This window comes from Lipophrys pholis (assembly GCF_963383615.2).
Source record: "Lipophrys pholis genome assembly, chromosome: 5".
NCBI lineage: Eukaryota > Metazoa > Chordata > Actinopteri > Blenniiformes > Blenniidae > Lipophrys > Lipophrys pholis.
In genome coordinates, this window is record NC_137628.1 from 13,133,413 (window position 1) to 13,146,616 (window position 13,204).

At 44.5% G+C, this 13,204-nt stretch overlaps 1 protein-coding gene across 1 annotated transcript; it reads left to right on the forward strand.

Annotated features, from left to right (window-relative positions):
* Window positions 1-460: 460 nt before the first annotated feature.
* On the forward strand, window positions 461-10,656 carry LOC308109726 (E3 ubiquitin/ISG15 ligase TRIM25-like). The gene is made up of 9 exons (XM_080463510.1): window positions 461-1,134; window positions 1,952-2,047; window positions 3,298-3,378; window positions 4,812-4,964; window positions 5,907-6,066; window positions 6,142-6,180; window positions 6,766-6,846; window positions 7,475-7,552; window positions 8,889-10,656. Exons 1-9 carry the CDS (start codon window positions 535-537, stop codon window positions 9,440-9,442), a joined length of 1,842 nt encoding a protein of 613 aa, XP_080319636.1. The 5' UTR covers window positions 461-534; the 3' UTR covers window positions 9,443-10,656.
* The last annotated feature ends 2,548 nt before the right edge of the window (window positions 10,657-13,204 follow it).

A 13,204-nucleotide genomic window follows, 5' to 3' on the forward strand; every position in this document is an offset into this window, starting at 1 on the left:
GAACCCCCAGTGACACTATATAGGGTTTGATTTGTGATTCGCTCGTTGGAGGACAAAATTTTAAAAAATTTAAACAAGCCAGCGAAAGAGATGACAGACTTTCTTCACTTCTGGGGCGTCATCCCAGGTATGGGGATGCATATTACTGTTGGAAAATCATTAGAAAGTGAATGTTGCATTTTTTTTAATTTTTGCTTTAAAGATGTATTCTGACTTTTTAAATATAGTAATATATACTTGTATTGTTGATTTCTTTACCTTGAACCTGATAATACAAGCTGGAATATGCCAATGTTTGAGAATTATGTTATTTTACCAGTAAAAACCTAGTGCGCTTTTTCTGTTCCAGGAAAGACGCCTGCAAGTCAGCGCTGAGGGCAGGAATCTTCCCCACGCTCTGTGTGTGTATGAGTGCGTGTGACTTTGCGGAAGGGTTATTTCCCTGTATACTTACCGCTCCCCTTCACAACACCAACTCAGCGGTGGGCAGAGCGCCGGTGATCGTCACCAGGAACTCACTGGAGGACGCGCGCCATGGCGCAGGCCAACATTTCGGTGACCGAGAGCCAGTTCAGGTGTCCCATCTGTCTGGACATCCTCAAGGACCCGGTGTCCATCCCCTGCGGACACACCTACTGCATGGCGTGCATCAGCGACTACTGGGACCAGGCGGAGGGGGCCCACTTCAGCTGCCCGCAGTGCCGCGAGGCATTCAGCCCGCGGCCGGTGCTCCGGAGAAACACGGTGCTGGCGGAGGTCGTCGACAAGCTCAAGCTCAGCGAGATGGTGACGGCTCCGGAGTTCTACCTGGGGGGCGTCGGGGAGGTGCCGTGCGACTTCTGCCCGCCGGAGGGCGGACTGAGGGCACACAAGTCGTGTCTGGTGTGCCTGGCGTCCTTCTGCGAGCTGCACGTCGTGCCGCACCGGGAGGTGGGCACCCTGCGCCGCCACAAGCTGGTGGCGGCGGTGGAGAGCCTGGCGGAGAGGCTGTGCGCGCAGCACCGCCTCGGGCTGGAGCCGGTCGGGGGAGGCTCGGAGGCGGAGGCCGCGGGGGAGTGGAGCGGGGACTGCCTGTTGTGCGAGGCCGACCAGGAGGAGCTCCACGGCACGGACGCACAGCGGGCCAGGAGACAGGTACCCACACGCACCTTTACGCACCAAGTTCAAACTCCACAGCCACAAGTTACTGTCCGAAATTTGACCCGCACAAGTTACTGGATCATCGGAGGAGGCATGGAAAAGGCTCCCACAGTCCAAAAATAAACCGATCTCATAAGTACAGAAACATTAGCTCATGGATCAAGGCGGCGGAATAAATACTTTTGTCTTGTTTACAGTCGAAAGCTGCTTCTGTCATTTCAGTTTAAATCTATAGTCCATCCATTAAAACGGGACTTGTTGTTTTTGTTGTTGTAAAGACTTTATGATAATTACTTCAGCATGAGAAACCAGGAGGATGTTTGGTTGGGGATGGTGGATTATGATTTTGTTTTTTAAGAAACAATGAGAGCTTAAAATTCATTTCTCAGATATTGAACTACGTGGTGGTCTAGTGTTCAGCATCTGCCTCATATCTAGAAGGTCATGGGTTTAAATTAATTCCACAGTCCCAAAACGTGGTTTGTTGACCATATATGTGAACATGAGTATCTGTCATTATGGGATGGATGGATAGATGTATGGATAGATAGATGGACGGATGGACAATGAAGTTGGATCGCTACAACGGGCGACTCAACTATAAAACTACCAAGTCCCAGGAGAATATGGACTGGGAGTCATGACACTCTGGAGGCTGCTATTGTTGTTATTATCCATATATCCAAATGTGCGGAAGAACTATTTCCTCTGGCCGTGGTGCGCATGCGAAATAGCAGGGTTTCAGAAAAGTTGCGTTTTTCATTTTTTTTTAATGAAATGATCTTATTATGTGTGGGTGTGTGCACGTCAGCTGCAGCTGCAGGAGTCTCAGAGGATAGTCCAGGAAAGGATACACACCGGAGAGAGAGAGCTGGAGGAGTTTCAGCAAAGCTTGGCGTCCCTCAAGGTGATACACACACACACACACACACACACACACACACACACACACACACACACACACACACACACACACACACACACACACACACACACACACACACACACACACACACACACACACACACACACGAATCATAGCTCTGAAAATACTAAAGTCGAGCCATGCTCTTCTGGTGTTCCCCAGGGCTCTGTCCTTGTTCTCAACCTCTTCTTTATCGTTCTCCTCCCCTTCAGTCATACTTTCTGTAAATACAACATACAGTTTCACCTCCATTCAGCTGATACTGTTCCGCTGCACCGTCAAATATTCCCTTCAACAACGAAATGAAGGAGAAGAATTAAGCCCATTGAAACAATGTCAAAGTTCTTTTCTGCAGAATTGGACTCAATCAAAAAGTATGTGGCTTAATATCTAACCTCACAAGTACAATTTAACCAACAAGTTACTCAAGTAAATATAATGAACTCAATGTTCTGTGTTACTCGCACATCTGCAGGTGTCAAAGACCAACATAGGAAGATACTTTCTCGAACTTTGAGCAAACCTGTACGATGCACTGACTTTATTTGAAGAGTTTGTTTAAGTTTACACCTGCTTTGGGTCAAGTAATATTTTCCCAAATCAGAGACCGGATAGATGGCAGTAAACTGGACGAATTAGAAGAAAAAGGGTAGGGAACCCCTGTTTTTCAATCAATGTTGAGGAGCAATTTCTTTCCATGACAAATACATATATACATTTTTTTTAAAACTATTTAAACTCAAAAATGTGAAGTTTTGTGTGAAAACCAACCTGCTCCGCTGCATTAAATCAGGTGGTCCTTTTACTTAATGCTGCTCATTGTTTTCAGTGTTTCTTTTCCTGTGTCTGTTTTATTTATCCATTTATCAGTTCATACAAACTTATATTGTGTTCTGAGTAAAGTATAAAAAGACTGTAGCGTTGGACATTTACACCATCGCTCCATCCACGAACCTCGCCATCTCTCCCACAGGCCTCACGTAGAGCTATTGTATTACTCATTATCTATCTTCCAGCTTCTCCGCCGCTCCTCTCTCTTCCAGGAAAAGCGTTTTCTCCTCCCTCCCCTGAGCATCGTCTCCTTCCATGTGGCGTCTTCTGCGTCTTCCTGGAAACCCCCCCCCCCACCATCACTGAACATCCTCACAACCTTAACTGCAGTTGTTCTACTGCTGTGTTTATGTTTTAATCCTGATTGAAAGAACAGTTCCACCTGTCTTGTGTGCTGTAAGGTGTCGGCGTCGGCGGTCATGGAGGACAGCGAAGCTCTGTTTGCTGATATGAGTCTGTGTCTGGAGAAAATCAAGGCAGAGGTGAGCGACGCTACCACGACTCCATGTAACCACAATCACAGGGAAACAAAATGTGCGGCTTTGCATCTCACAAACCAACGTTGCATTCCATCTCACTGGCTTTGTGTAGCAAGTGCTCTTCCTGTTCCAGCCGTCTGAGAAGTGAAGTGATCGGTAACTCGAGTGTGTCATCATTTATCTGATGCTTTATTCTCGCTCCTCAACTGTTTTATCCATTTATTGCTGTTGAAGAAACTCTGGAGAAGAGCTGGAAAGACTATATATAATAGATGGCGTTGAAGTATTCATCCTAGGATCCCAATTCTGAGGGGACGACCTTCAGGGAACACGTTTACGAAGAAAGCTAAAGCAGAATTCAGATGAGGGCGTTTACAGTCCCTCCGTGGACGCTCGGTGTTTGTTAAGTACGGGGGGCGACCGTGGCTCAGTCGGTAGAGTGGTCGACTCTCAGTCGTAGGTGTCCTTGGGCAAGGCACTGAATCCCAAACTGCTCCCAATGGATGGATTGAGAGCCTTGCATAGCAGCTGTAACCAGTGGTTTAGTGAGCAGAAATGTTCCAGAGGTTAGGTTTTTACAATGGAAAACCTTCAAATCCATGGAGAAAGAGAGAAATGTGTGCACTACCTTGAAGAGTGTCTGTGTTACTATCTGTGGAGTAAATTGATGGAAGAAATATCAAATTTAATTCAGTTCGAAAAGAGATATAAAGAGTTGATTCTGGCGGGGTGTAGGGTTTGAGGATGGCAGCGAGGGTCTGTTTGTTTATGGTGTCGCATTGATTGATGGATGATCTGTAACTGTTGTAGTAAATAATAGCTGGTGATGTTCGGGTGCATGAATGTATTGACACTGATGTTAGAATTAAGAAAAAAATATTGTTTGACTCAAGAATGAAGTTAATGACCAAGACGCAAAGGGGTGAGATTAAATAAATTTACACTTCTTCCTACTCCCTTTCGAAAATGTAAATCCAGATTAGCACACATCGAAGACAGATTATGTTGTCTTCTACATTTGCTTTTTAATTTAAAAGGTTTTTCTTCTTTCTTTTGAAAGTTTTTATTATTTTTAAATTCAAACTTTTTTTGTTCTTTTTTCACATGTACAAAATAAAGATATATATTAAAATCAGAAGCGGACTTTGGGCTCTTAGTGTCACTGGTTCAATTCCCACAACTGATGGGTCATCACTGCAGGCCCCTGAGCACCGCCACTCGTCTCGCCCGCTCCCTTCTAAAGACGCTCAAACAGCCAACATGCATTAAATGGAAAAGCAGGAAAAGCCATTAAAAACAAAAGAGGACTAATCTCTAGCAATGTCTCCAAAAGCTAAAAATGTAATAAAGTATGTGTTAAATCTACCTCTCGCAGACCCCTGTCTGACACCTCCTTGGAGTTATCCGTCCCTTTGATTTATTCCTTTGTGCCGTAGGTTCGAGCCAGGCTGGAGGTGAAGGAGCGGGCGGTGGTGGGGAGAGCAGAGCGGGACATCGAGCTGCTGGAGAGAGACCTGGAGGAGCTGAGGATGAGAGACGGGGGGATCAGCCAGCTGCTGCAGACCGAAGACAACGCGCATTTCCTCCAGGTGAGGGGACAAGCGGCAGGTGGAGACGCACTCAGTGAGGTAAACGTCAAGAAGCGAGGATTCACCTCAAACACGGGTGCCAAGATCATTGGAGCAGAGGCCCACGGGAGGCTTGTAAATAAAGACTTTCCTTCACTTAAATCCACTCAAGTAAGACTTAATTGTACATCCACAAAAATGTGAAAATCATTCAACTCATAATTATTATTTGGTCAAATGCAGGGGTGTCAAACATAAAGCCTGTGGGCCAAAACCGGCCGCCAAGTAAAACATCTCAGAGACGACATTGATTTTTTTTTAAAACAAATTTCTTAAGCGTCGCGGACGCAAGAAAACACTGAGACCCGAGCTGAGATATCAGTGATGCTGGCATGAAAGCTCGCTACCCGCCAGTGAATTATCCTCAAAGTCAAAGTCAGACATTCTCATCTTGTATACTCTGCACCACAACCATGGAAAAACTTTGAAAGTTTTAAATCTAAAGGTTATTATGTCACTGTTTTACCACTCAAGATGAAGCTCGGCTGAATGTGGCCCCCTGAACTAGAATGTGCTTGACAACCCTGAGCTCATCCGTCGTTGTGCTACTTTATTGCAGCTCTACCTAAATGGATGTCAGACACTCTTTAGGCTCCGAAGAAGTCGGTTTCTCTTGAATGAGTTGTGAGGCATTAGCAGCTCTTCCGTTTGATATCCAGCCATTACAGCTAATGCATCCCGGAGGTCGTAATAATTCACCATAGTGCGCGTTGAGAAAAGCCCCGAGACTCTCGGATGAGAGGAGAGAATGAGTCAGCAGTGACCGGCGGAACTTTTTTTTTTTTTTTTTAAAAACAGCACCTGCCTGAGTGCTTTTTTTTTTGTTTAAATTCAATTGGATAAGGAATTAAGCAGGGAGTTGGGAGGCTGGATTTTCCACTCCTGTCTTGTCTTCCTGCTCAGGCGGCGCCGCTGCTCTGCGTCCCTCTCGCCGCCGCTCGCCACTCCCGGGCCCTCAGCCTGCCCACGGAGGCCTTCAGCGGCGCCCGGCGGGCGCTGTGCCACCTCCGCAGCCACATGGAGGAGGTCTGCCGGGAGGAGGTGGACAAGATCAGCCGTGCAGGTACACTGCGCCGCACACGGCCCGGACACCCGCGGCTCCGCCCTCAGGTTCACACCGATTATCTTTCTCTTGCAGTTAATGAGAACTACGTATCTGGTGGAGAGTGTGTCAAAGGTAAGCAGAGGAAACACGATACACACACACACACACACACACACACACACACACACACGCACTCACACATCCTCGCATCTGAGGTGACCCATTTTTAGCCGGCTGCAAGGTTCGACATGACATTTAACACTACTAGAAACAGTGGCGGTGTTAAATATTGATGGAGAGGAGGACGGTGGGATGTCTGGCGCAACACACTCTGGCTCTGCTCCAGATAATCTGGATTAGATCCAAAGCAGACGGTGGAAAAAGTCCTAGCCTGTTGCCACCGACACGGTTTGGCATGCACATTTATTATAACCATAGCTCCCAGTACCCTCCGAAATACTAATGATAGACTTCCAGATAATGGAAGTGAAGTTACATTGATCAAATCTGCAGAAGTCTTGCCATACGTTAGCTGTAGCTTTGCAGGTATGTTGTTGTGTCCAGATTTTGCAGAAAATCTCATTTAGAGAATGTTCTGAGCAACAGTTTGTGACAGATTTTTTTTTTACTTTTTAACTGACATTTTGACTGATTTCTTAAGACGTGCATGTTTGAAAAACGTACCAAATCCCATTTCGTATGTATTATATTGGGGAGGTGGACAAATTGACAGTGAGGAGAACGCCAAACCTCAGCAAACACAACCATCAATGTGGGCGGGGCATCCGGACAACAGGGGTAAGTGTAAAAACATGGAAGGAAGGGAAGTGTTGGTGAATGTTTTTGTGGACTAACCCTTTAACTTTCACAAAACCGATGATTTTGTCTGCCTCTTTGCTCAAAATCCTACTAACGAGTCGAATCTAACAAAACCGTCTCGGTGCTGCACAAAGTGACTTTAACGTCCTTTGCGGTTTATCTTGTCAATGGGGTGTGCAACATCTGGGTGGAACAAATCAGTCAGATCCATCTGTTTGAGTCTTTGTGTTACTGTGACGACCCCGGGGACAGCAACGGACGCCTAACTGCATGTAAACACCATATTCACACTAACCCGAGTGCATGTAAACCTCTTTTACTTTCTTCCCTTCCAATAACCAGGTTCTCTGAAGCATGTTTGGTGTTGTCTGCTTGGCCGACCAGTGATTTCACAACATCCAATCACAAAAGTGGCGTTTGCTTTCTTTTTGTCTGTCTGGAATTTTCCACGTGGCACACACACACACACACACACGCACACACACACACACACACACGTCTGTCTCTTTTCAGTCGCCTTCATCTCATCAGAATGAAACAAGCAGCATTTTTCAGTTTCACCATTTCACTCTGTTTCGTTTGTTTTTTGTCATTTCTGTCTTTACAGCCGTGCCAGTGTCGTTCCCCTTGTCCTTTTTGTCTCTGCAGCCGGCCGATCAGAGGATGAGGGCGGTTTTCCTCAGGTGTAAGTACCTCATCCGTCTCACTTTGCTGCAGCCTGGTCCTCCTGCTTCCATTTCCTGTCCTCCATCCATCGTCGACCACTTAATTTAATTCCTCTCTCTCTCTCTCTCTCTCTCTCTCTCTCTCTCTCTCTCTCTCTGCATCACTTCTTCTGTCGCTGTCTGGTGCACCCATTCAGCTCGCAGCATTCTCTTCCGCACTTGCCCTCGCTCGTTCTCCTCCCGTTCTTTGACCCCACGCCCTCCCCATTCTTCTTCCACGTGCTCCTGACTCACCACCTAATGAGTCTTTCGGAGAAACTTGAGAGCCTTGTATAGAACCTCATTAATGATGGATGTGTGATCATACTGTATGGACGACAGTGACATTCTGGTCTGTCATTAAGATCGGGACCCCGTCCTGACACAAACAAGCCGGCTGACAGGAAGACAGTGCTGCAGCACCTTGTTAGGCCTCAATAATTCATTTTGGTTCAAGGAGGACTGAGGCTGTACGTGTTGTTTGTTTCATCAGTGCCATATAATGTCAACTGAGACCTTCTCTTTGAAAGCCTTGATTCCTCCAATGACCTTTCTGTCATAGAGACGACTGCTCAATTCTGGGATTCTGCACTGACAGAGTCTGCTTCATAGCTCGATGGCTGTCAGTGACTCTTGAGCGGGCGCCCCTTGATGGATCTTGTTTTTACTCCCATCAAAGTGTCTCGCCGACCCCCTCACCAGCCCGCTGGGCACTGGTCAGAGTGCCAGTTTGGGAACGATTGTTTTGTGTCATGGCTGTGTATTTAAACTACAATGGCCTTGTGAGTTACACAGAGTGCAACATTTTCGAAGCGCGCTGCTCTCCATCCATGTAAACGGCAAATAGAGCAGCTTTTCTGAAATGCGCAGCTCATTTTGAAAACTTTGCCCCCAGAACAAAAAGGGATAGGGTTTGGCTTTCTTAAATGATTTCCAGTCACTCGTTGTTGTGTAAACAGGCTATTAACAGCAGGTCTCCAGTTGTGGTCAGATATACTTCAAAATGTTAAAAGCAAAATGAAAGTGCTCCGGTTTTCAAAGTGGACCTTCACTTTACCTCCATCACGTCCATTAATGAGGTCAAGCGCATGTTTACACGACTTCAGTGGTTTGATCTGAAAACAGCTGATGATGAGGCTGGCGTCAATTTACAAGCACTTGATGCTACATGATAGGAGGCCTCACAAACTTTTGAGTCTGGCCAATCAGAAGATAGTGAGCTTCACAGAGAGGAAGAAAAATGAACTTGATCTGCGTATCGAAACGAGCCCTTCCGGCTGTTTGTGTTCCTAACTGTCTTTTTGTCCTCTCTTCTAGTTTTATCCCGTCTATCCTTGGACCCTGATACAGCCCATCCAACCCTGGTTCTCCTAGAGGGACCCCAGGGGGCCCACTGCGGTGAGGAACCGCAGTCCTACCCGCCTCACCCCCAGCGCTTCGACTCGGTTGCACAAGTCCTTTGCAGGGAGGGTCAGTTTGGTGGCGCCAGCTACTGGGAGGTGGAATGGAGCGGCGGCGGGTGGGTGGACATCGGCGTCACCTACCGGGGCATTGGACGCAAAGGTGGCGGAAAGCCCTGCCTCCTCGGGCGCAACGATAACTCTTGGCGGCTGAGGTGTACGCACGCCGGATACGCCGCCTGGCACGACAACCGCAAGACCACGGTGGCGGCGCCACCCTGCCCCAGGATCGGCGTGTTCCTGGAGCGCCACAAAGGAACCCTGTCCTTCTACAGCGTGTCGGACTCGGTGGTGCTCCTGCACACTTTTCGATGCCCGTTCTCTCAGCCGCTGTACCCGGCCTTCCGACTGGACCTGGACTCCACCCTGATCATCTGCCCCCGTGATGGAGGCAACGGAAATCCCACCTGAGGACAACGCACTCGTCAGCTGCAGGAAAGGGCTGTTCATTATGCTGAATGATGCAAACACTTGACACGCGGGTGGAGGAATTGCAGGCGCTGAGGCAACAACATCAGGAAGAAGCGTCACTGTCTGTAACCAAAAAGCTTGTCCTTGTTCCATCTTTCTCTGTTTTCTGTGAGTGCATCTGTCTTATGGAACTGCCTTAATCGCTAATAACACATCACTGTCAGGGTTCTCTGTACCGAGAATGCATTTACCAAAGTATGTTTTTTTTAAAATTATTATTAATTTAACTTTTTAAAATTTCAGAAAAATGTGACATTGTAGCAAATGGCCAACATGCAAAAATATCATTATGCTTTTAATATTTTGGATTCATTCGCCGTCATAACTGCGCTTTTAAAACTGTGGCATGTCAAAGATTTCTAGAGAAAATCTAGATTTGAGCATAAAAGGCGCTATTACAGATAGTTAACCTCCTTTTGATTAAAAAATATGTGATGTTCGGATCAAAAACAGTCTTTATAGGGCAAACATGGGACGTGTTGTTCCACACATATCCAACAAGCCTATATCACCACGAAGGTACAAACCAGTATTCACCTCGACTTGCGTTTTCTTGATGTTTGTGTGGAAAACATGGCTGTGCTTTTATGAAACTGTGGGTGGATTTCCACCTTCATCTCAAGCCTCATTAACAAGTGACCTAAAAAAACTTCATGCTGTTTTTAAACCTGCAAAAGTGACCTCTTCTTCAGAATTGGACACATCAAATGCCATATTGTGACTGTGTAGCAGGTCATGTATATTAACTTAAGGACTTACGTTGTCAGATGTTTGTTTTTTTTAAATTAAGTGTGATGTTTATCTAGGTATGTTTCAATTAGAGTTTTATTCTTCTGTTCTTATATTTGGGGAGGACTTTATCCCAAAAAATGGTGGGAAAAAAGACATTTTGCACTAACATCAAAGTTAGCACCCGTTAGTGCCCCTTTCAGTTTTTGTTATGGTAATCAGAAGTTTACAATATTTCATCAGTAAGATCATCTTCATATTTGAAACATTTTGTTTTTAGATTTGAAACGGTATAAGATTCAATCGAGAAAGAAGGACAAGTCCACATTTTGTGGGACGATGTTGGAAGCCTAAAATCTTTAGACATTTAATTTAGCCTCTTTGTTAGAAACCACATTTTTCATAAAACTGTGTGTTGGGCATTTATACTGTTTACTTTTGTTCTTAACTTTTAATTACACTTTTTATGTTCCAGAAAACCCTAAAATCTCTCTTTTAGACATTTAACTAAAGCGCATTAATAAAAACCAGACAAGAACTGGATGTGCAAAACTACTACTATACTTTTGGATTCATGAAGGAATTACTTTAGTGTCTAAGGAATGTAATATCGTATACTTGTCTCATTTCCTGAAAAAACAGCGAATGCTAACTAGCAGTTTGCTGAATATTTTGGAGTAGCAGTTTTTTTTGGGGGGGAATCATAGCTTCTTTTGATATTTCTCTTTTGACACTGCTAATTTCCGCTGTTACCTTTATACTTACTGCTCAAGAAAATAAACAAGTATAACAGTCAAACTGCTCATTCACAGCTCAAAAACAAGTCTTTACTCTATGTTTCACAATCATGAGGGATAACATATTTCTGTCATGACAGAACCACCATAGAAAAATGTTCAAAATATATTTTGAGATGAGGTTTTTTTTCCCGTTCACTATGTTAAGCCAAAATACTTTAATGCAACTTGCTGACCCGCTGTGTCGTATTGGATGTTTCAGTCGCTCAATATGATCAAGTTATCCAAAGTAATATAATAGTTGGGGGGTTTTTTCCTGTCATTTTACATAAAACGGTGTAGCAGCCTTAAGTCTGCAGCGAAAAAGATTCAAAACATCAAAGTGCCTAAAGCGCCCGCACTGTGCAAAACTCACCATCGCCGGTTCAACGCTGGTTTCTTAGGCCCCCGTTTACCAACAACGTTTTCAAGTGGGGTTCCGTTTCCATGCCGACAGTGCTCGGAGCCACTGAAAAGCCAACTTTTTTAAAAAAAAAAAACAGCTCTCAAAGTGGAACTTTTTGAAAACGCTCCGCGTCTGTGGAAATGGAGGAGCGCGCAACTCTTGAAAATGTGATGGAGGGAAACGCAACGTTTCTGAAACGCTGCTACTGGACATACACACCATTGCCGTAGTAAATAGTTTTTCTGTACATACGGGAGTTTCACAATAACAACAATGGGGTGAAATGAGTCCCAGTCCATATTTTCCTGGGGCTTAGTAGCTTTATAGTTGACAAGTCACCTTAATAGCAATCCATCTTGATTGTCTGTCCATAGAAATGCCCATGTTCTCCCATTGTTAGTGTTTATAACGCATTGTTCTCTGCACACGTGTGTGTGGTTTCATTCCAGAAACAACCAACAGCACCAACGAGGCCATGAGCCTGGCATTTTAACTCCATCGCTTTCAATGTTTCTGCCGTCTCTGCGTAAGTGAACATCGTTTTTAAGACGTGTGGAAATGAAAATGCAAAATCAATCCGTTTTCACTTGTTTTCAATTGCGTAAATGAGGCCATAGGTTTTGTGCAGGAAAAGATCACATATTTGTATTTCGCATGCATCATTATCCAGTTCTATTAAGATACCTTATTAAATCATATCATATCCATCATACTGCTGCTGTTAACCCTGGACTCCCACTGTAAACGGTCTGATTGTAGCTTGGCATTGGAGACGGACCCTCACTGTTACGGTTTTTACGGTGCAAGAGCGACCTTGCCTTCCCGCAGAATGGACGCCATCCTGCAGCCACTGCCTTTATGGGATTATAACTCTGTTTTGTTTGTAAAAAAATTAATAAGTAAGAAAAGGTGCTTCTCTAAAGGATTATGATTGCCTGACCAAGCACTGTGCGAGTTATTTTAAACCAAAATAATTTGAATGTCCACACTTTGAATTCCAAAGATCTAAAAAAAAATAATGAAAATCACATGGACAGTTAATTTAATAAGAGATATGTAAAGGTGTTTTTGCCATGAAGTGCATTATTTCACAAACTGTCGTACGAAAACTGCAATCAAGTCTCCTTGGATCATTTTGTTGACATGTTACTGTTATTGTTTTGCTGATGTGTTTGTAAAATTTGTTCCGTTTCTTTGTTTTATTTTTGTCTGAGTGTTATTTTTTTCAAGGATTTCACTGTGACTTTGCAATAAACAGATTATTGGCTGTCTGGATCGGCAGTGTTGGAGCTGTTTTATTTCATGGAAATTGGTTTATTCAATTCATCTGCTTCCAGTGATGGTTGAACGGATTTCCAAAGGCACCATAGTGAGCTATTTTGTTGGGGTTTTTTGTTCAATGTATTCAGAGTTTATAATTTCTGCTCTTTTGAACTCTTGAAAGACAAACGTACTTGTGAAAAACAAGCATGGACACATCTGATTAAAACTGGGTCCACCATGAGAAAGAGCACTGTTACCAGTTAACTACATGGAAGAAATAATAGAGCGTCATTGACACTGAGAGGGATATTCACACACTGGACAAAAATGCACCTTCCTGTCTATATATTAAGAGAAATTTGTTGTACGCATACACTTTTCCTGATGGTATATGAGGGTCTGAATACACCCAAGCTTTTTCTTTACTTTTACAAAGTGATGTAGTTCTGGAGACAACATTTTGACTACAACACTGCCTTTTACTTCTTATCCTGCATTTATCCGATTTGATGTCTTCCTCTCGTTCTG